Source organism: Strix aluco, chromosome 3, assembly GCF_031877795.1.
Source record: "Strix aluco isolate bStrAlu1 chromosome 3, bStrAlu1.hap1, whole genome shotgun sequence".
Lineage (NCBI taxonomy): Eukaryota > Metazoa > Chordata > Aves > Strigiformes > Strigidae > Strix > Strix aluco.
This window is the reverse complement of record NC_133933.1, coordinates 111,791,349-111,814,698: the sequence shown is the minus strand read 5'-3', so window position 1 is coordinate 111,814,698 and position 23,350 is coordinate 111,791,349. Positions and strand designations below refer to the sequence as shown.

Below are 23,350 nucleotides of genomic sequence, written 5' to 3'. Positions count from 1 at the left end.
AAGCAATTGTAATTCCTATACTCTGTTCTAAAAGAATACATAGAGGGCAGGAACAGAATGGGGATGAAGTGATTCAGAACAATATACCTAAATCTAAATACCTCCCAGAGTGGGATTCATCTCACTTAAATCTGGCAAGCCAAAAAAGGGAAGAGTTATACATCTAATATACCTATATTCTCTTTCCAGACAGCAGAGAGAGAGAAGGACCTCAACAGGCATCTATTTTTTTTTTTCCTGGCTATAAGAGGATCCTAGATGAATGCTTGCTGCTTGGCTAAATTTAGGTAATGTGATTCCTACCCTTACTGACTTCTCTTTACAATCTCAATGGTTTGAACTGTGGTACTTTTAAATGGAAATTTTGGAGTTTAAAAACAAAACAAAAAAAGCAGCAGTAAAAAAATATTATCATGTGTTTTCACCCTGGGAATAGAATTGTTTGTATAATCATTGGGGAAGTCAAATTTGTATACTGCTTCCTACACACAAGGATTTTGTTTCCATCGACATGTACCCCACATTTTGCTGTGTAAAGAAAGCAAGACCTTCTCAAAACTCTTTCTTTTTTTATATGCATGTTCACAGCTCATATTACATAAGTCTCTCCCTATTCAAAGAGAAATTTCACTCCACTACGATAAGGTGTATCACTTAGATATACGTGTAGGTAAAGGCATAAAAGAAAAGATTTACACACTATGACAAACACAATTAAAAAATCTGACAAAAATATAGATATGATCCAGATAGATAGCCCTGTTTTGAAGCCAAATTTTAAGTTTCTACCATCCTCCAGTGAAACTGCTGGAATGATTCATAAAAGCCATAAATAATGTTTAAATTGGAACAACTGCATCTTAAGTCATTCTCTTACCTGCTTATGAACTACTCATTTATTTCGGAATATTTTTTAAAAATATAACACCATTGGAATATACTGGAGAAAAAAACCAAAACATCTAGAGAAAGTTACATAAATATAAGAAACAAGCTTCTATAGTGTAAATGAACTGGCAGCATTATCTTTAGGTGCCTCTACTGATTATGACTACATTAATTTTCAGTGCTATCACAGAAACACAGAATCATCTAGGTTGGAAAAGACCTCAAAGATCATCTAGTCCAACCATTAACCTAACACTGACAGTTCTCAACTACACCATATCCCTCAGCACTATGTCGACTCTACTCTTAAACACCTCCAGGGATGGGGACTCCACCACTGCCCTGGGCAGCCCATTCCAACGCCTAACAACCCGTTCTGTAAAGAAATACTTCCTAATACCCAGTCTAAACCTTCCCTGGTGCAACTTGAGGCCATTCCCTCTTGTCCTATCGCTTGTTACTTGGTTAAAGAGACTCATCCCCAGCTCTCTGCAACCTCCTTTCAGGTAGTTGTAGAGGGCGATGAGGTCTCCCCTCAGCCTCCTCTTCTCCAGACTAAACAACCCCAGTTCCCTCAGCCACTCCTCGTACGACATGTGCTCCAGACCCTTCACCAGCTTTGTTGCCCTTCTCTGGACACGCTCAAGTAATTCAGTAGTGAGGGGCCCAAAACTGAACACAGGAATCGAGGTGCAGCCTCACCAGTGCCGAGTACAGGGGTAAGATCCCTTCCCTGTCCCTGCTGGCCACGCTATTTCTGATACAAGCCAGGATACCATTGGCCTTCTTGGCCACCTGGGCACACTGTTGGCTCATGTTCAGCCGGCTGTCAATCAACACCCGCAGGTCCCTCTCTGACTGGCAGCTCTCCAGCCACTCCTCCCCAAGCCTGTAGCGCTGCTGGGGGTTGTTGTGGCCCAAGTGCAGCACCCGCCATTTGGCCTTATTGAAGCTCATACAGTTGGCCTTAGCCCATCGCTCCAGCCTGTCCAGATCTCTCTGCAGAGCCTCCCTACCCTCGAGCAGATCAACACTCCCACCCAACTTGGTGTCATCTGCAAACTTACTGAGGGTGCACTCGGTCCCCTCGTCTAGATCATCAATAAAGATGTTAAACAGGAGTGGACCAAAACCGAGCCCTGGGGGACACCACTTGTGACCGGCCGCCAACTGGATTTAACTCCATTCACCACCACTCTTTGGGCCTGGCCATCCAGCCAGTTTTTTACCCAGCAAAGCGTGTGATCATCCAAGCCATGAGCAGCCAGTTTTGCCAGGAGAATGCTGTGGGAAACGGTGTCAAAGGTCTTACTAATGTCAAGGTAGATAACATCCATAGCCTTTCCCTCATCCAATAAATGGGTCACCCTGTTGTAGCAGGAGATCAGGTTTGTCAAGCAGGACCTGCCTTTCATAAACCCATGCTGACTGGGCCTGATCATCTGCTTGTCCCGCATGTGTTGTTATGATGGTACTCAGGATGAGCTCTTCATCAGCTTCCCGGGCACCAAAGTCAAGCTGACAGGCCTGTAATTTCCTGGATCGTCCTTCCGACCCTTCTTATAGATGGGTATCACACTGGCCAATTTCCAATCTGTTGGGACCTCCCCGGTCAGCCAGACTGCTGGCAAGTGATGGAAAGCAGCTTGGTGAGCACCCCAGCCAGCTCCTTCAGCACCCTCGGGTGTATCCCATCCGGTCCCACAGACTTGTGTATGTCTATGTGATGCAGTAGGTCACTGACTATCTCCTCCTGGAATGTGGAGGGGTCGTTCTCCCAGTCTTTGTCTTCTGGCTGAGGAGGCTGAATTCCCTCAATACAACTAGTCTTGCTATTAAAGACTGAGGCAAAGAAGGCATAAAGCACCTCAGCCTTTTCCTCATCACTCGTTGCCATGTTTCCTCCTGCATCTAGCAGGGGATGGAGGCTCTCCCTAGTCTTTCTTTTGCTGCTCACATACTTATAGAAACATTTATTGTTATCCTTGATTGCTGAAGCCAGATTAATTTCTAGCTGGGGTTTAGACCTCCTGATTTCCACCCTGCATAGCCTCACAGCCTCTTTGTAATCACTGTGAGTGGCTAGCCCCTTCTTCCAAAGGCTGTAAACTCTCCTTTTCTACCTGAGTTGCAGCCAAAGCTCCCTGTTTAGCCAGGGTGGTCTTCTCTGGTGCCAGCTTCTCTTACAGCACCTGTGGACCGCCTGCTCCTGTGCCATTAAGACTTCCTTCTTAAAGAGTGCACAGCCTTCCTGATCCTTCAGGACCATCTCCCAAGGGATTCTGTCAAGCAGTTGTGTAAACAAGACAAAGTCAGCTCTTTGGACTTCCAGGATGTCAGTTCTGCTGCCCCCTCTCCTGGCCTCTCTAAGAATAGAGAACTCTATTATTTCATGATCACTGTGCACTAGTTGGCCTCCAACTGCCCCATCATCCACCAGTCCTTCTCTGTTCACAAAGAGGAGATCCAGCAGGGCACCTTCTCTGGTCGGTTCTCTCACCAGCTGAGTCAGGAAGTTATCTCCCACACATTCCAGTAATCTCCGGGACTGGTCCCGCTCTGCTGTGTTGTATTTCCAGCAGATGTCTGGGAAGTTAAAGTCTCCTACAAGAACAAGGGCAAGCGATCGTGAGATTTCTCCTAAGTACCTACAGAATATTTCATCCATCTCTCTGCCCTGGGTGGGTGGCCTATAGTAGACTCCTACTACAACATCTGCCCTGTTGGCCTTCCCCCTGATTCTAACGCAAGGACACTCCACCCTGTCTTCACTACACTTGTGCTCAAAGCAATCATAACAGTCTCTTACAGCGCCACCCCACCAACTCTCCTTTCTTGTCTATCCCTTCTAAAGAGCTTGTAGCCATCAATTGGCACACTCCAGTTATGGGAGACATCCCACCATGTCTCTGTGATAGCCACTACATCATAATTTTCCTGCTGCATCATGGCTTCAAGCTCCTCCTGTATGTTACCCATGCTGTGTGCATTGGTATAGATGCACTGCATATGGGCTGACGTCCCCAGCACCTTTTTGCATTTAGAGGTCCTAATTCCAGCCTGACCTTTCACAGGTGTTACCACCATTACTGATCCATCCATATCCCTTACATCTTTGTTGTGCTGCATGTCTCCATCCCTTGCCTCCAGAGATGGCAGGGTTGAGGGTTGTCAGTCACATGCCATCCCACAAACTCTGGTAATCGTCCCTGGGTTTTTTACATCTGGGAGTTCCAGTTTTGCCCCCTTCCCCCTTTAAATCTAGTTTAAAGCTCTCTCAATGAGCCCAGCTAACTCCTGCCCCAACATCCTTTTACCCCTCTGGGACAGGTGCATCCCACATGATGCCAAAATGTCTGGTGTTCTGTATATTAACCTATGATTGAAAAATCCAAAGCCCTGATTGTAATGCCAGTCTCGGAGCCACAACTTCATCTGTTCATTTGTTGACTTCTCCTGTAATCAACTGAAGGGACGGAGGAGAACACTGTTTGTGCCCCCAACCCCTTAACCAGTTTCCCCAAGGCCCTGAAATCTCTCTTCATTGATTTTGGATTTCTTGTGTTAATATCATCACTACCCACCTGAAAAACCAAGAGAGTCCTTAGGTCTCACTAGAGTGAGCAGTTTTACCATGAGGTCCTTTACCCGGGCCCCAGGGAGGTAGCAGACTTCCCTATGAAGCAGGTCCAGTCTGCACATTGGGCCTTCAACATGCCTCAGAATGGAGTCACCCACTACAATGACCCTTCTGGGGTTCTTTTTAGAATTTATTTTAATACATGGTCGGGGGCGACCCAGCCTTGGTGGACCTTCATCTTCCTCCTTATTTGGATCATTTCCTTTATCCTTCTCTGCTTCATTCACAAGTTCCAGGGCCCCATATCTGTTGCAAAGGGGCACTATGGAAGGTGAGGGAGGTTGGGAGGGGATTTTCCTACCTCCCTGAGCAGGGACCTGTTTCCAGTCTCCCCCATCTCTTAGGTCCCCTCCTTCTGCCTGGTAGCAAGAGGGTGAGGGATTGCCTGCCTCTTTTGGAGCCTCCATTTGCTATGTTTCAAACAAAATAATTAAGATCCATGAGAAAAGCTGCACATATTTAACAGCTGGCTATCTAAATGGTGCAAAACAGAGAGAGAAATATAAATTATTCCAAAAAACTATCTCCTAAAAAGCCATCTCCAACACAGCATAATCTGTACTGTTTGTAGAAGTGACTGTTATTAGGAGATTTTTCTCAGCTAAGCATACAGGGCATATATCAGTAAGGAGGGCTGAAAAGATACCCTTACATCTTTCTCCATGTCACAGTATTCCCCATGCTCCTCTGTCTTATATGAACTAACTCTCTCCAGGCTAGTACCAGAATCATTATTTCTCATCTACCGAGTAACACTTTCTAGATATGCTATACAACCAGGGGTAGCATCCTTATGCAGTGACGACTTCTCACATCTTCACTATTGAAAGATGACTCCTCCTTTACACTTGATCCCCAGAGAGCTTGCCTTTGCATAGAAGTTAGATGTTTCAGTACTTCAAAAGAGTAGTCTGATATTAGCAGAAGTGTCACATTGTGGCAGAGCTATTTTTATACTGCCTACATTAGGATTGTCTATTGGCATCAGCAGGAAATCTGACAAAGCTGTCAGTTGCTGAATGAGACTGTATTAGGGTAAAATAGCAAAATAAAGTATAATAGGGTAAAGTGATACATGAAAGATAGGGTGCACTGTAAGAAAACAATCTGTATCAGGAGCTCTTTAAGAATTAAAATTCTAAAAGAAAAGATTCAAAATGGTATGCAAATGTGTATGACAGTATGTATGTAAGAGTAGGATGAATAGGCACAGGTGAAGTAAGAATAACTAAGGTGCAGAAAGAGTTGCTACAGTCAAGAAACAACTATCAGCACAAACAAAATCTAAAAATGTGTGAAAGTAAAACGCAAACAATGGAATGTATTGCTTAAATACTTAGTAATAGGTCAAGAAGGATGCTGACATTCTTTATGCCAACAGTATCCGCAAGAAGGTCCATCGTGACCAATTAATTTATGTACAGAGATGATGGGACAGAACAGAATAGCAAATGAATAGTTTAAATATCTGGCGAAGCAATTGAACTTAGAGTCAGCAAGGACTCATGAAAATAACCCATAAATAGATAAGAGCTTATCTGAAATAACCTCTGAACCATCAGTGATTATCTTCAGGTAGTCCTGGAGAATGGGGGAGACACTCTACAGAAGTGGAGAAGTGCAGAAACAGGAAAAAGCTCTGAGGAATTACAGATCCATTCCCTAATGTCAATTTCAGAAGTATGATAAGAAAAGAATAATTTTATGAAATGATAGTATTAAGGTAATAAAAAGCATTCCAAATGGATTTTCAAGAAGCTTATCCAAAGGCCTTTTCTTAAGCACTGTGGATGTCAAACAGCCTGTGTCCTCTGGCCGCCCAGAGGCAGGAAGCACGCTCCAGCCTCCTGTTACTATACACTTTAGTTGGACTCCAGACTCACAGTCCTGGTCTTAAAAAATGCTTTGCAATAAAAGGGATTCTCACTGATTATTACATCTCCTGTTCGGATGATCAGTAATTAAAATAATAGTGTGGCCAGACCTTTCCAGTTGTACCACAGGTTTGCACACCTGACAAAACCTGTAAAGCATTAAGTCCAAGCAAAAAGTTTACTCACTTCTCATATGATCTGTATAGAGTTTACTCTGTATCTCACCAAGAACACAAAACCTGTGAATTTATCATGGCTGTTGTTTCTCAGACCCTTCCCCAGAACAGCCACTTATATGAACACCAGATGGACTACTTTGTTTACAGAATTCACTATTGTGATAGATAAGGGAGAAGACCAATCCAAGTACTCAGTCTGCAATAAAACACTGCTTCAGACAGGTCACAACATAGTGAAGATACTATGTCAGGACACGTGCTACTGCATGTAGTGCATTTGAATAAAACAGACTAGAACTCTATGGCTAATAAAATCTGCTTGCATTTATAGTCACTTTTTCCTGTCTTATTCACCTATATCCTTGGAGGGACTTTTATTCAGTAGATCTCTTTAGAAAGCAAAAGAATTTGGCTTAGTAACTATGGACTGGAATTTCTCTAAAAATATCGTACACTTCCTTTTGCTATTCACACAGAAGGAATTATGAAATTTCATTAATAATTTACATTGCTTTCTTAGAATTATCAAATAGTAATACCCTGTAAATGATGTAAATCACTCAATAGAGAATAGAGAATATTTATAAAGAATGCATCATAAGCAAAAATGCTTGATTTTGTCAAAGGCATTGCTTAAGCAATTGAATATTTATAAGAATTAAAGTAATAAATGAACTATTGTGATCAAATGTGATTCTAAGTAACTTTTGAAGACTGGAAAAATAAATTCAATTTATAATGTCTCGACCAAAGATTTATGTTGAAATCCAATACAAATTCTACATCAACATAATCTGAAGAACCAAGCAACAATTAAACTAGCGTACAAAGCATAAATTAAAGACATGCTACTAAATCATAATTTATAAAAGAGGTTACAGCCTGAACACATCTAAAGAGAAAAAGATTAAAAACCCACACAGGCAATTCTTCCAGAGAGAGCTGTGCTCTTATGTTTTCATCATCGATTTCTACCATTTCAAAAACGATTGAATTATCTTTTCAGTATTATACATGATTGAGTTCCCTATTTAACGTTATGATTCATTCTAGAATCTTCAATAGTTTTCAGTTGTTCTTTCTTGGAATAATAATGTGCTGTCCAAATAATAATTTTCTGTTTCTCCAGGGATTATTTAATACTTCTACTTGCAATAGCAAATACTAATTATGAATTTACAGGAAAAACTTAAAACAGCATAAGGATCTTTATACTTCTAGGGAGAAAGAGGGAATAACATGACCTTAAATAAATCAACTTCTAGACAACTTAGAGAGGTAAAAATACTGTCTCCCAGTAAGTCTCTATAAGTCACACTTCACTAGCTACAGAATTTCCACATGCCTACTTCAAAATCAATAAATACTAATTTCAAGCAGATTTTAATTACAAAAATGTAAAAACAAAATACTTGGTCATATCTAAAGGTCTGTGAAATGACTGGAAAGGATAAATATTTTGCCTTTAAAAGTCTTTAAAATAATAAATGTAATCTGATTTTCTATTACTCTCTTATCTATAATAACACTGCAAGTCTTGAAAACTTCTTGATACTTTTGATTGACCAGACAACCCCTTCTTGCTCTTTCCTTTCTCCTTTTCCTCCCCATACACGTGTTTTATATATTGTATCTTAAATGTGAATTATTTTCTACCCTTGGAAAATTAGAAATAATTTTACAGTAGCATAGACAAGAAAATATGCAGAAAGTAACATACATTTTGAAGTGTCAAATCACTGATGTTAGTTGATATTGCTCTCAGCCAGTCAGCACTCTCCTGGGCTGTATAAAACTGAAGTATCCCAGTACTAACTCCATCGAGTGCCAGCACTTCAAATGCATTAGATCTGCAGTAAGAAGAAATATATCCGTAAAGGAAGATATGTCAATTTTCTGAAACTGCCCAATATTTCTCAGTATTCCAGTGATTTTTACAGCTTTTGACAAGTTTTGAGTCTTAACTTTACAAATCAAAAGAAAGGCAACAAAAATAAGGATAATAATGGGCAGTACCAGGAGCAACACATACAATAAGCACTTTCTCTGTACCAGCATATATATGTGCTGATCATTTACTTCCCTTGAGTATACATATTATGTTCATAATTACTGAACTTAAGGTAGTGTATTCAGGAAGTATGCATTAGATCTTTTTGAACAAACATTTTTTTTTTTTTTTTTTTTAAATCAAAGTGACTATTTCTTTATTGTGTTTCGGTTTCATTTACTAGGAACGTATTCAGTTGCAAAGAACTGCCTTCCCTAGCTTTAATTACTGGATTCCTATACTTTTCTATATAACATTTGAAGCAATGTTTCCTTTAAGATCTTTTATGACATAGGAATTTGAAGAACGTACTTAGAAGTTTCTTTAAATAATTTTTGAATGTAGGGCCCTTTCTCAAAATGACATTGACACATGCTAATGTGCAACTGCATTTTATTCATTTTTTATGCATCTTTTATGTGTTTATAGCAACTTCATTCTGCAAATGCCAATGCTTCCCTTACTATATGCAGTAAGTTAGGCACTGTGGACGTACTTCTGAAATCCCCCACATTTGGATGCTGGTGGATATGAATTTTTAACTATGAGATTTTTTCAATAGGAACAACAAAAGTTCATTACATAGTGGCATGGAAGTACAGTGGTCTAAATTTAAAACATGTGACACACAATTGTTTCAGCAACTAACCTTCAGAAAGCTACATAGATTATTTACGTGCCCATGAGTGTCACAAGAATTAGAATTTAGTCATATACTATTGTGAAAGGCTATTATAATTATCTGAATGATTGTGCGTATGTTTGGTTTGTATATGATATGGAGAATATCACTGCTACCTTCTACATTTACAAATTAGATATTTACACTTATATGCTATATTGCTTTCATTTTGGTTCTAACCGAGAAGAAAGCAAACTATTGAATCAAGAATACTGGTCTATGAAGTTGCTGGGTTTTCCTGGGATTCTCTGACCTAAGGTGAAGTCCTCTACTGCTTAATTTATGATATATGTCAACATGAGCATTCAAGATGACACATAGAGGTTAATAGGCAGTTATTCATTCATGACTTACTGAAAAAGTTATTAACCTAACGTTTGTCATTTGCAGGGAGTTTGGTGGTGAACATGAATACTGAACTCTATATACATGCTAAAAAAGGTCATACAAAACACTCATCACACACAATATTAACACGACAAATATCCTAATACATATAGATACATTAACTGATATGCTTTGCTGTTAAGAGCTGTAAAACGTTATACTTGCTGTTAGCAAAAATAATCTTGGTCTGAAGACTTAAATACATATCAGCTGATTCCCTTGTTTTACTTTCATGATTGAATTATCATGGTAACTACTGAAACCTGACACAATGGCACAATTCTTTGTCACTTTCATTTCAGTAAATCTGTTTCACCTCTTCAGAAAGAAAGAAAAGGTCAAAACAAATCCTTTTATTGTCTTCAAGTAAACTGAGTGAAATAATCACCTCTCAAGCATACTGTTCCTTTTACCTAAGGCTCTGACAAAGATCCCAACAGTGCTGTAATGGAATGACTTAGGGTATGATCTATTCAACATCCCACTGCGACAGTGACGATCTGTCCATCAATAGACAGTGGAGCATGGAAACAGACAATTTGGTGCTGTGAAGGGAAGCTATTCACAATGCCTAACTTAGGTATCAAATTCAAATATCAAAGCTAAGATGCTAGAATCCTTACACAGACAGAGAGGACAATCCAGAGCATTTAACAGAGCCAAGAAATAGTATGTGCTCTCCACAAATCCACAGGGTGCCTGGATACCAACTCAGCTTCAGTAGATGCATAAAGGCATGCAGAGTTTATGCCTTATCCAAGCGGCACAAAGTTATACAAGCGGCTGATGAAAGATCACAGAAGGGAGTTCCTCAGCTAACAACTAATGTAACCAACAAACACAGGCAATCAAGATTAAAAATTAACAAGTTTTATTATAAAACTTAACCAATCTTTTATCATTTGAAATCTGGTGTTGACAACAGTGAAGATTACACTAAAACTCTTGTTGTCCTTTACCTTATTAAAATATAGTGATCAGTTGTAACAGACAGTTAACAAGGTTCAAACAAATGCATATAGAAATCTGAACACTGACGATATCTGCACAGAATCAAATAGGGTGTAAGGGATCCTGCAAATCCTCTAGTCCAGCCTCCTCACTAACTGGTTTAAAACACAAATCTCTTTTCCACAGGAAGACCCAAACTGGACACGGTATTTTAGATGCAGGTATTTCAGATGTGCCCTCGGGAATGCAAAGTAGAGGAGAATAATCACTTCCCATGACTTGCTGACTATGTTATTGCTAATGCAGCCCCATGTGTGGGGCTTCATCACTGAAAGTGCTACAGCCGGACTCATGCTCAACATGGTGTCCATCAAGATGCCTAAGCCCTTTCTGCAGAGCTGTTTCCTTGCCCCTGCAAATGGACACCAGGACATCCTTTCCCAAGAGCTCTGCCTGGTTCAAGGCTTCTGATGGGCAGAAGGTGGTCACACTGCCTCCCACAGGGGACTGAGACCTTTGGGGCAACACTGTCCCAACTCAGGCAGAAAGCTAGTTTTACCAGAAAGCATTGTGTCTTTATTGATGATCTAGATGAGGGGATCGAGTGCACCCTCAGTAAGTTTGCAGATGACACCAAGTTGGGTGGGAGTGTTGATCTGCTCGAGGGTAGGGAGGCTCTGCAGAGAGACCTGGACAGGCTGGAGCGATGGGCTAAGGCCAACTGTAGGAGCTTCAATAAGGCCAAATGGCAGGTGCTGCACTTGGGCCACAACAACCCCCAGCAGCGCTACAGGCTTGGGGAGGAGTGGCTGGAGAGCTGCCAGTCAGAGAGGGACCTGCGGGTGTGGATTGACAGCCGGCTGAACATGAGCCAGCAGTGTGCCCAGGTGGCCAAGAAGGCCAATGGTATCCTGGCTTGTATCAGAAATAGCGTGGCCAGCAGGGACAGGGAAGGGATCTTACCCCTGGACTCAGCACTGGTGAGGCCGCACCTCGATTACTGTGTTCAGTTTTGGGCCCCTCACTACAAAAAGGACATTGAATTACTCGAGCGTGTCCAGAGAAGGGCAACGAAGCTGCTGAAGGGCCTGGAGCACATGTCGTACGAGGAGCGGCTGAGGGAACTGGGGTTGTTTAGTCTGGAGAAGAGGAGGCTGAGGGGAGACCTCATCGCCCTCTACAACTACCTGAAAGGAGGTTGCAGAGAGCTGGGGATGAGTCTCTTTAACCAAGTAACAAGCGATAGGACAAGAGGGAATGGCCTCAAGTTGCACCAGGGAAGGTTTAGACTGGGTATTAGGAAGTATTTCTTTACAGAACGGGTTGTTAGGCGTTGGAATGGGCTGCCCAGGGCAGTGGTGGAGTCCCCATCCCTGGAGGTGTTTAAGAGTCGGGCTGACACAGCACTTAGGGATATGTTGTAGTTGAGAACGGTCAGTGTTAGGTTAATGGTTGGACTAGACGATCTTCAAGGTCTTTTCCAACCTAGATGATTCTGTGATTATGTGAAATGAAATAGAAAAAGAGAGAGCCAGGGTTTTTCAAAGTTTACAGATGTCAGCCACAAAGTCTGTTCTAGTAATACAGTGATTTTGCTCTCAACCTTACTCAACTTTACTATGATTATTTCTTGCCTTCAGTTACAACAGTTTCCCTCTACAGATCCCATAATATATTGTTACATGTATCACACTGTGGTCTGAAAAGCGTAGTGTATATAAGGCTACAAGTAAAAACAAATATCCAAACTGAAAATAAAAGCCTAAGAAAATGAATGCTGAGGCTTTTGTTTTTAAGTGAAACAATAAATGCAAGCATCAAGACAGCATTTGAATTCAATAGAAAAATTTTAGAGACTTAAATACCATGCCTTTCTCCATTTCTTCAAAACACAGAAAAGAAAAAAATAGAGGCACAACTAAGCACCTATTCCTGCTAGCTGACATGGACGAGCTTTCCATTTAATATCCAATAGTAAGTTTGAGAGGTCTCAAGATGCTATGAAGTCATTTCATCACCACAAAATAAGATGACTTACTGCCACAAAATAACATGACATATCTTAGCTTTTTTTTTCTTTTTTTCTCTGAGGCTGCAAGCCCATTTTAAAACACAGTTAGAGGAAATTCCCATCTCTTCTACTACTGCTGTTACTGTACAGACTATTCCAACTAGAACCAGAAATGAATGTTTGCTTTCCCTAAATTCTAGAAATTTGCAATGAATTACCCTCACATTTCTTACTATTTTCAGATTTGTCTCCCAGTCTGTAACTTTGTTTCCTGCAAGCATTTCCACTAGGGAGCATGAAGCACTCTTTTCTATTCTCGGCCTCATTCTATCTCACTTTCATGGTGAAATGATGAATGGACCTGCATTCCTGGTCTCTTTTGGGGTTTGTTTACTGCATTAATTTCTGTTAAGAAAATAAACACTGTCTTTGTGAGAATGGCAGTCAGAATAACAGATGGGCACTGGTAGACTTCAGTTCTCTTCCTGACATTGACACTTCTAGACAATATTAATTAATATTAATAAAGCAAGTTTTGCTGTATGGGCAGTTAGCTACTACAGGTGTTAAATCCAAAGACTTTTCTATGAGAAAATGTATTTTCAGTGACAGCTGTATTGGGAAAATCTGAATTTTTGCTTTATTGGTGGCTAAGGATTTTAGCAAAATATGTTTTAAGATTTTCAGTATCTGTAGCATGTGAAACCATCTCTCCATTAGATTTATCTGAATGTTTTATTGTATTTCCTTAATAAAAACCTAGATGTTTGTCTGACAGCAGCTGTTTTACCTAAAGTTTACTACCATGCTGATACAGACAGATTTGATCAGTTTTGCATCTTCCCAGTCTTCCTTCCTGTTTGTATGATTTTTTGATGTCTGACTTGAGTTTTTATTGCTTGTCTTATGCCATTTTCTAGTGTCTTGTTTATAGTACTATATGGCCTCCCGCTAGAATATCTATTTAGCCTGAAATTTTGTAAATTATGGGTGGACCTGAATGAAAATTCAAAAAAAGAGAATTATTTTAATTACTTAACCTCTTTGAAATTCTTTGTTAAAAATAATGGGATTTTGTACTGTAAATGGCATATAGCCTTGTATCTTAAAACTGTTCAAATTTGCTTATATAATTGAACTATTAACAGAAATTGGACTATTAACAGAAACTATGTAGCTAAAAAGATATAAAAGTTTTAAACATAAACTTGGATTGCATTTCATGTTTGGTTTTTTTGTGAACATTTTGCTTCCACTATTGTAACTTTGGTTTATTTTGTATTAAACTTGGAGCAATGAAGTAAGATAACTGAAATAATACAGACATTATGCTTCAAGGTAATAAACAAGGGTAATATTGCCAGCTGAAAGAGAAAGCAGAGTAGGATGCAGGTGTGAGGTATTTGGCTTTGCTGCAGACAGAAAAATCTGAGGAATTACAGTTTCAGCATGCTTTATTTGTATGGAAGAAAGAGATGGAGGAGTCTTGCAGGGAAACATGAGCAGCTTGAATGACTGAAAGCTGTATGCAGTATCAGTGTACTACCGTCGTCTCTTGAGTGCAGAATGTGCAGTAGGACCAGTCACTGTGGTGGGCTGGAGAATGGAGTGTATATATATTTACTAATATGTGTTTTATAATTTCATCAGTTAGTAGTAATTCAAGTGAGATGGGTTTTGCCCCATTCAATTATATAAAGTTCTGTTCCCTAAGTATATGGATAACAGACAGCAGACACAACTGGAACACAGCAAATTTCAATTCCACATTAGATTTTTTTTATCCCCCCCCCCCCCCAGGTGATCAAACGCTGGCACAGGTTGCCCAGCAAGGTTGTGAAATCTCCATCCTAGGAAGTGTTCAGGAACTGACAAGAGATGGCCCTGAGCAATATGTTCTCATTAGACATGCTTTGAGCAGGGAGCTGGACTAGGTGACTTCCAAGATCCCTTCCAGCCTGAAATATTTGATGAAATAAGTAAGTCATGCTAAACTCAGGAACTATTTTGTTTTATCATAAGCAAATGCACAGATAGGTGGGCTGGATCATTCTCTGGAGATGCTTATTTCTCTCCACTGACTGCGAGGTGAGTCCAGGAATTTAGCACTTTCATAGGTGAATGACTATCAGATGTCTAGTCAGGTGAGATGAATCTCATCCATTAAATTCCAATCCCACAAAAATTTTAAGCATGTGAATGGTCCCACAGCATTTAGGTCAAATGTGATTTTGCCATAAGTTATTGACATGCAGATGTCTTTTAGATTCAGAGCAGAAGTTGCATGTTAATTCAAATACAAGAAAATATTAGTAAATATAAATTAACAAATCAAACAAGATCAGTTTCACCATCTTACTGAATGCACTGGCAAAATAAATATTATCAGAGTTAAAAATCCTTCAGCTGTATCTTAAAAAAGAATGCAAATATTTACAATTTATTTTAATCACTAGGATAATAAAGATGCATGTTATTTTCTAATTCCTCCTTAAGCACAATAGAAGTATGTGGGAGAAGTTGAAATTTTAAATAATAAATTACGCAACTGTATTTCACACTATCTCTTGTAGGAAGACTGGATTTATCTTAATGATGTCTTCAGAGCTGATTTGATACATCAATGGCTTCGATCTCCAATATAATACGTGTCTCTAGGAATTTTTTTACATACTTGAGATGGTTAACAAAACCTATACCTGGATAATAATTATTGGACTGCCTGCCCTGTAATGACAGTTCAGATTCAGATTCAAGCCCTGTAAGTCTTTTGGCATGAGTATTTTCCATAGCTCAGGACAACAAATCTCTGTCATGACTACAGAGATCACCAGTGTCATTATCTTTAAATTATATGCAAAAGATTACTTCTTCAAGATGATCAATTCGCCACATGGTTTAAATATCCAATTTATACTATCTATGAAATTCAGACATGTTAGGGAAAATAGATGCCCAAGTGCTCGACATACATCTAGTAATGTGGTGGATTTCTTTGAAATCTAAATACCCTTTGCTTTCAGAAGAAAGAGCAATATAGCTTGATCATATATCACTATCATTACTGATAAAATACCACAATGCAAATCAGGGTTTTCTTCCCATAACAGTCCCCTGAAAACATGTATTTCTTGAACAAACAGGTATTTTGTAAAATACCAGCAATAAAGCTAAGTAAAGAGCATCGCAGACTTCAACATATTCAGCTTGCTCCAGAATTTTTTTTCTTCTTTGGTGTCAAAGATAGTGTGAAGCAAGCAGGTCTGCTGCGGAAACTCAAGGCTATTTATCCTGAGAGATTTATTGACGACATGTGGGGGTAGAGTCTTGCTCAGCTAATCCTGGTGGATTAGAATTTAGTACGTTGTCAGCAAGCAGAAGACAAAGTAAGTCTCAACTTCTCGAGAAAGAAACAAACGAAAAGTAATAATTCTTTGAACTTAGTGGTAATATTAATATGAACAATTCCCTAAGAGTAACAGTCTATTTATCTTTTGGGGGGGACAGGATTTATTTTGCCTTTTCTTCTGTTTGCTGTCAATATGCCATGGTGTGATCCACCATTCCGTCTTCTAAAGGATGTTATTTACTAGAAAAAACAAGAGTGAAGAGGTGTCACATCAATTTTCCAGAGCAACACATCATCTTTTGGGGAAAGCAGAAATGGTTCCTGAGTATGTGCATTCTGAAAAGAATGCAAGTGCTTCATTTTTGCTTGCACACTTAATTGCAGTACAGATTTTAAAACCAGAAGGTTAATATCATAAGGATGAAGATTCAAAAATTAACCAGCTCACTTTCCCTATGTTGGCTTCATGCTACTGAACAGAATTAAAGGGATGTATTTAAGCATGTGTATATATTGCCCTAGAGTCCAAAGAAACAGCAATTTCCTTAGTTTTCATGTCACTGATTTTTGATACACTTTTGGATTGGAAGTATATTGCATCCAAAAGTATGTCTAATTTCTGCCCAAAACATTTTCTGTCACTTCTCACATAAGAAACAGGTTCTAAAGCAGTACCAGTCTCTAAGGATCAATATTCAGTGCTGATCTTTCATTCTAACTGTGTGGCATAGCTCCTGTCTAGCTTCTTTTTTCTGCCTATACCTTGATTTTTCTGATTTAGCTAGCCAAGGGTAAGTGGCTTGAATTGTGGAAAGATCTGCAGAATGCCTGGTTGCTTCTCCAGTATCTTTCTATTTACAGTCTGCTGAGCAGATCTTATCCTGTAGCCTGCATTTACCTGATCCCTTGTAATTGATTTCCAGAATGTCTTGCTGCTTGAGCAGAATTGCGACAAATGTACTGTAAACGCTTATTTTAATGATGCTTTAAAAGAAAAACACACATAGCAGTCCTCAGGCAGTCCTTAAAAAAATGCACAATGTTTTTAAAAAATCCACTGACTTCATGGCTTATTCTTTTTATGTATCACCTGAACAATGTAGTAAAAAACAATAAATTGTCCTGTGCATTACATTCCTAAAGACATAATAAAGTGCTTGCTGAAGTGCTCCAAAGACGAACAAATTCAGAATAGAGGTTACAGAATGAACTCCCATACAGGCAGATGCCAAGCTAGTTTCAGTACTTTGTAACTACAGTCAAAAAATCAATAGTCATGGTAGAAATCACAAAACATTGCCCACAGTGAAATATATCAATTTTATTACAAGACTATGAGGTCTAAAACCCATCAAAAACAAGTATCACTTTCCAACTCTATGCAGAATGGAAAAAAAAAAAAGATTAAAATTCCTTAAGTGCCAAAGGAAACCCCAGTTGCCAAATCTTAAAATACTACAGCTAAAAATAGGAACAGCAAGTGACAGTACAATACCTTTTGAGAAAAGAAAATTTTCAATAGAAAACTTTATGTTTTAATTGGAATAACCAGAATTGTACAGAGATTCTAGATGGGGCAGCCTTAGTAGTGTCTGTATAATGGTTTTAATGCTTTTTACTTCTAGAAAGTGTTTCTCCTGCTATACTTTAAACCATCTATCTCTCCTTTATAAGTCTGCAGGACAGTGTTTTTTCAGAGCTATTCTTTTCCTAACTACTGTACCCAGTCTTTGTTGACATTAACAAAAAGCCTTCACCAGGCTCCCATGAAAAATTATTATTCCATAGGGTTTTTTGTTGTAGTAACAATCCTTAATGTGATCCCCCTGCACTTTGTACTATTATGTTGCATTTCCTATAGTTCCACCCTTTCATAACATATTGTGTTCCTCTTCAGTACTGATGATGCTGATTCACCAATGATTTCAATTAGTGTACTGTTTTCTGCATCATCAGTCAAATGGCCCTTAAGGCACACTATTAATAATATCCCTCCAAACCTATACTTTCTTTTTCATCTTACCTTTTATCAGATGGTAATATTGCTGCCAGTCTCCCACCCTATTGCTCCAAATCAGTTTAATTGTGATATCTTTCAAGTACATACTCGTTCTTCTTATCCTCATGTTCAACATAATCGTTACTGAAAACCATGAGCAAATACAGGTTTTGTAACTCAGACAGATTGTGTTTAATTCCTACCTTTCCAAAATGGTTTATTCCACTTCTTACTTTCCAATTTATTTATCTAATTAAAGGCATTCTGTTAACTCACTGAAATGTTAAAATGGAAAATAGAATACTTCAGAAAGATTCTGTTAAGAAACCAGTGAACCAATTAAAAAAAACCCCAAACCCAAAACACCCCATTTAAAAAAATCACACAACACTCTGTAGTAATTGCAGTGACCAGAGTACCAAGAAATAGAAAATAACATCTAAATCTAATTAAGTTGTTTTGTAATTGGAATCATAGCTACATGGGCTTATAGTTACTGGGGCTGAATTACTTCCACTCCACTCATTTCTTCAATTTAATTTCCATCTCCCAAATAAGCAATTTTTTTTTCAGTCTCTAAACTCATAATGTTCAAGATGTTATAGCTATTGTACCTTCACTTAAAGATCCAGTCACTGCAGCAAATAAAAATGATTATAAAGTACTATCAGTATCCGCCCTAAGGACTAAAAATACTTATCTATACATTTTTACAAATAAGGACTTAGACATTCTGTAAGAAAAATGAAAGATTATAAATGAATGAACTATGTTCTCCACCTTTTAAAAGACTACCTTTACTTTTCTCTTCTTTTCTATCTTAAAAATAAACCCACCCCAAACTATACAATAAACTACAAATTCCTTTGGCACAGAAGGACTTACTGATCTCATTATTTCTCTGTTAAACTTATATCACATTTAGTGACCAACTCTATCCTCAACAGTCAAAAAATGTTTCCATTACCAGCTAGCAATTAAGAATATTCACAGGAACTGAGTTCTCACTGTATATTTTACCTGACCTCTTACAGAGAAAAATGACATTGATGGATTGGTGAGAAGTGTAGAATGATAGAAGTAGTGGCGCTATATTATAAAGGCAAGTGAATAAAAAATTTTTTGAATTAGTAAGTAATCAAAAAGACTAATCAGCATGCTGCATAGAAATATTCAGATAGGATCCAGTCATATCAACAATACAAAATACACTAATTAAAGGTGATTTCAGTAGTTAATACAATGTTTCTCTTCCATTGAGAAGAAGAATGACATCTACTGCACTTCTTATCTTTCCTTTAAAATATTCTGGGGAAATTTTTGCTTTTGATATGGACAAACACACATCACAGTCACACTGCAGTATTTTCATCCATTCCTCTTTATGTATATGGAAGAAAAAAAATCTATCCCATTCTCTCTTGTTTCTGTTAACATGTATGGTGCTGACAGAATCTATAATATATGAAAAATATACTCTTGTGTCATTAAGTCACCAGACTTAAGACTTCCTGGGAAAAATAAAATTAAAAGTCAAGTGAAATGAAAAGTTCAAGGTAACTTCTTTCTCCTACAATGAAAAAGAATAACAGTTAAACAGCTACAGGTGTTCCTGGACATCTCATGACAGAAGAGCTAAAAGTATACTCTTTTTTGCCAAAGTTACTGGAAAACTCAAATGAAGTACAGAGGAATTTAAACAGCATAGTTTAACCACAAAGGAAATAATATAACCTAATCTGATTAGATTAGACTAGATTTGATCTAAACCACACTAGAAGTACACTACAGTCTAACAGACAACTCTAGCTATTACAAATGTTCCCAATCAAAAAATGGTCAAAAATATTGAGTAAGATGCTGACAGGCCATACATTGTCATACTCTGTATTTTTTAAAAATAAAGGCAGTAACATATCAAACTCTGTTTGACCTTATGACAGACAATATTTTTCTTGTTCCTAAGGTTATCTGGAAGTTGGAGCTTATTTACACCACCAGAAAAAGCATGCTGCAAATATGAAACAATCTTGAATATGATGGGGAAGAAAAGTGAATGAGGTCAGAGGGGCCATCAGGCTGGCTGACAGCTGTTTACCACATCAGAACAGCAGAAGTAGTTGGATTTACAGATGCTACACATAGAATATACAATACTAGATGTTAAAAAATGAGTCTGTGATTGATTTTAGTAAGAAAAGTATGCTAAATCTGCTGTAGCAAACTGCAAGAATTTCACAGGTGAAAAAGCTGTTTTTTTCTATCAGGGAAAAGAAGGATTGAAGAAAGCAGAGTGTGCATTTTCTGTGTGTGGATAGACAGCAAAATAATCATACAGGCTTCAATATCCTTTCACAAGCCATAACATTTTGCATAGCTATAAGGCAATGTCAAAAGCCAAAGGGATATAGATAATTTTGATGGAAAGAATGATACAGACCTCTCTGAATTTAATTCAGGTAGGCAGTAGGGGAAAAGACCTTTCATACAGTCCATCTAGCTCAAGAGAAGGTACACTGCTGTGTATGTGGCACTATAGAAGATAGTTCCAACACTTCAACAACGTACACTTAAAAAGTAATCTGGCTATTCTGGTGCCAGTGCATCTTCTCAAGACCAACTGAGGTAACTGAGAGGATAAAATATAATGAAGCATTGCAACAAAGTTATGACAAAGAACATGAGGGAGAGAAAAAGTTACAAGGATGACTTATAGACTCATGGACTCATTTAATACTGAAAAAGCAGGCATGCTGTCTACCAATGTTTGCAAACAGGCTCTAAGTAAATAGTCAGAGAATGGCAAAATTAGCAAATTGGTCAGAAGGATCCGTGATACATTCAGGGGAATTGTCATGGATTCATTCAAATGACTTTACACTGGTGGCTGAAATGTGAAAGGCAGCGGATATGTGTAGATAATAGCTGAAAGGGGGATTGTTACCTAGACTGATGCCACCATTTATACTTATAAATGCTTGTAGGTTTTATTTCATGGAAAGCAGACTTTTGATTTTAGAGAGCAATTACTGAAGATAAATGCTGAAATTTATGCTTATACGAACATGGAGAAATGTAAAAGAGAGGATACAAGTGGGATAATAATAAAAATATGTACACGTATTTCAGACGAGGAGAGAATAGGGTAAGAGCAGTCTGTTCTCCCTCAGGCAAAAATAAACACCTTTAGTAAAAACATGGGAAACACCTCATCCACAGTTAATCTCTCTGGTATTCCTTTAATGCTCATATAGATGTTCTTGTTAGTTTACCAAAATAAGCAAGGAGCATTTAGTAGAACTAAACTATCATGGGATAGTGATAGACTTTGTGGAATGATTTCATCTTCCTTTAGAGTGTTTACAACTAAAAGGAAAAAACTCACCAGTAATAAAGGAGTGCTGTGTATACTAAATATATATGGAAGCAAGATGCATCACAAGAGAATATGTGTCTCCAAGACTGAAACTGAAAGCACTAATCGCCTCAATCCTTACAAGAAAAGTATATCTGTGATGGATTGATCCCGGGTCAGCAGCTAAGCATCATACTGCTCCTCACTCCCCCACCCCTCTCCAGCGGGACAGCAGAGAGAATAGGAAAAGCAAGAAAACTCATGAGTCGAAATAAATATAGCTTAATATGCAAAGGGAATAGCAAAAAAATGCAATAAACCAACCCACAACAAAATAACTGATGCAAAGGCAGCCACATCATCTCTCACAAGCAAAATGATTCCCAGGCAGTCTCCAAGCAATGGCTACCTCCCCCCAAACTCCCTCTTCTCAGTTTTTATTGCTGAACATAATGTTACATGGCATGGAATACCCCTTTGTTCAATTCAGGTCAGTGGCTCAGGTTGTGCCCCCTCCCAACTTCTTGCCCAACCCTGGCCTATTGCTTGACTGCGTGCAGAGCAAGAAAAAGAGAAATCCTTGACGTTGTGAAAGCACTGCTCAGCAACAACCAAAACACCAGTGTGTTATTAACATAGTTTTAGTCACAAACCAAAACACAGCACCATATGGGCTGCTATAAAGAAAATTAACTCCTTCTCAGCCAGACCCAGTACAATATCAGAAGGTGTTTTCCTTCAAAGAATTCTCAAAATGCACACATTACTGTTTGGGAACTGGAATCCCTTGGGATTGCTCCATCTAATACATACAGTGCACAGAACGGGAGTGAAACTGCTTCAAACTATCATGGTGATAACTGAAGTCAGAGGTTTAAATGTTCTATCTTCTTCAACTTATCCTTTAAATTTAAGAACACTGATGATAAGTTGATGATGAGTTGATGTCTAAATGTGCACCCAGAGATCTGTTCCCTTAAATCACAAGAGAACTTCTAAGTCTTGAATGGTTGGAGGCCTATAATAGATTGGGAAGGGTCGGACCACATGAACTGGTCAGCTGAAGTAGGAAGGAAGTGGTGGAGGAAGTGATGGCAGACTAAATAAAATGGATTAAGAGTTCAGATAATGACTGTGGAAGAACCTAAAACTTTTCTGGATAATTTATTATTATTCACCTGTGATGCCTTAACACAAAGTCTGGGAGAGGAGTTGACAACTGATTTGGGAGACTAATTTCTCTAAGTTAAAGCAGCATAACTGTCCTACTAGAAAAATAATGTTTTTCAGGTCATTTTCAGGAAACAGGTAACAAATCTGGCATAGATCAAGAAAGGTATACATATGAATTTCTCGTACCTCCTGGTACTAGGTGACTTGTATAGTTGATGCTTCAGTAGAGATTCCAATTCTCTCATTAACAAGAATTAGAAGTAAATATAGGGCAACCCATAAAGAAAATGGAAAATAACAACAGTGACTGAACTCCTGTTCTCATACATATGGAGAACTGTGGACTACTTGGACCACAACTACCAGCAGATTTGAGGCAGTTCTACCACATGGAATGGTTTGCAGAAAACAGCTGATGCATGCTGTGATGTGTTATACCTTTCTCAAATACATTATTTACTGAAGCTTTATTGAACTTCACTTTTGCTTTCATCTTTCATGAAGTCCAGGGAAATCACCTCTGACATCCTATTCCATGGCTGCTTTATGAACCATTACTTAGGTCTCTGAGATGCAAAAAGATTCTATGAGCAAAAATACAATCTCTTGTCACTATGAGTTTCTATATGACAATGATACGCAGCATAGTCATGATTGTGCATTATGTTATCATTTTTAAAGAAAAAGCAGAGTTAATTGACAATATTAGAATTCGGGAATATAGAAGTATTCTATCAGAGATACAGAATGAAATGTAGTACCTTAAAAATCAACTCCAGTAACACCAAGCTTAAACTCTGTACTAGTTGGTG

The 23,350-nt window shown here is 38.5% G+C and overlaps 1 protein-coding gene across 1 annotated transcript in view; it reads right to left on the bottom strand.

Annotated features, from left to right (window-relative positions):
* SNTG2 (syntrophin gamma 2) overlaps nucleotides 1-23,350 on the bottom strand; it is a 301,458-nt gene that overhangs the window by 63,909 nt on the left and 214,199 nt on the right. The window contains exon 10 of the mRNA XM_074820798.1: nucleotides 8,302-8,431. Coding sequence (XP_074676899.1) covers nucleotides 8,302-8,431 — 130 coding nt within the window. The remainder of the gene's footprint in view (nucleotides 1-8,301; nucleotides 8,432-23,350) is intronic.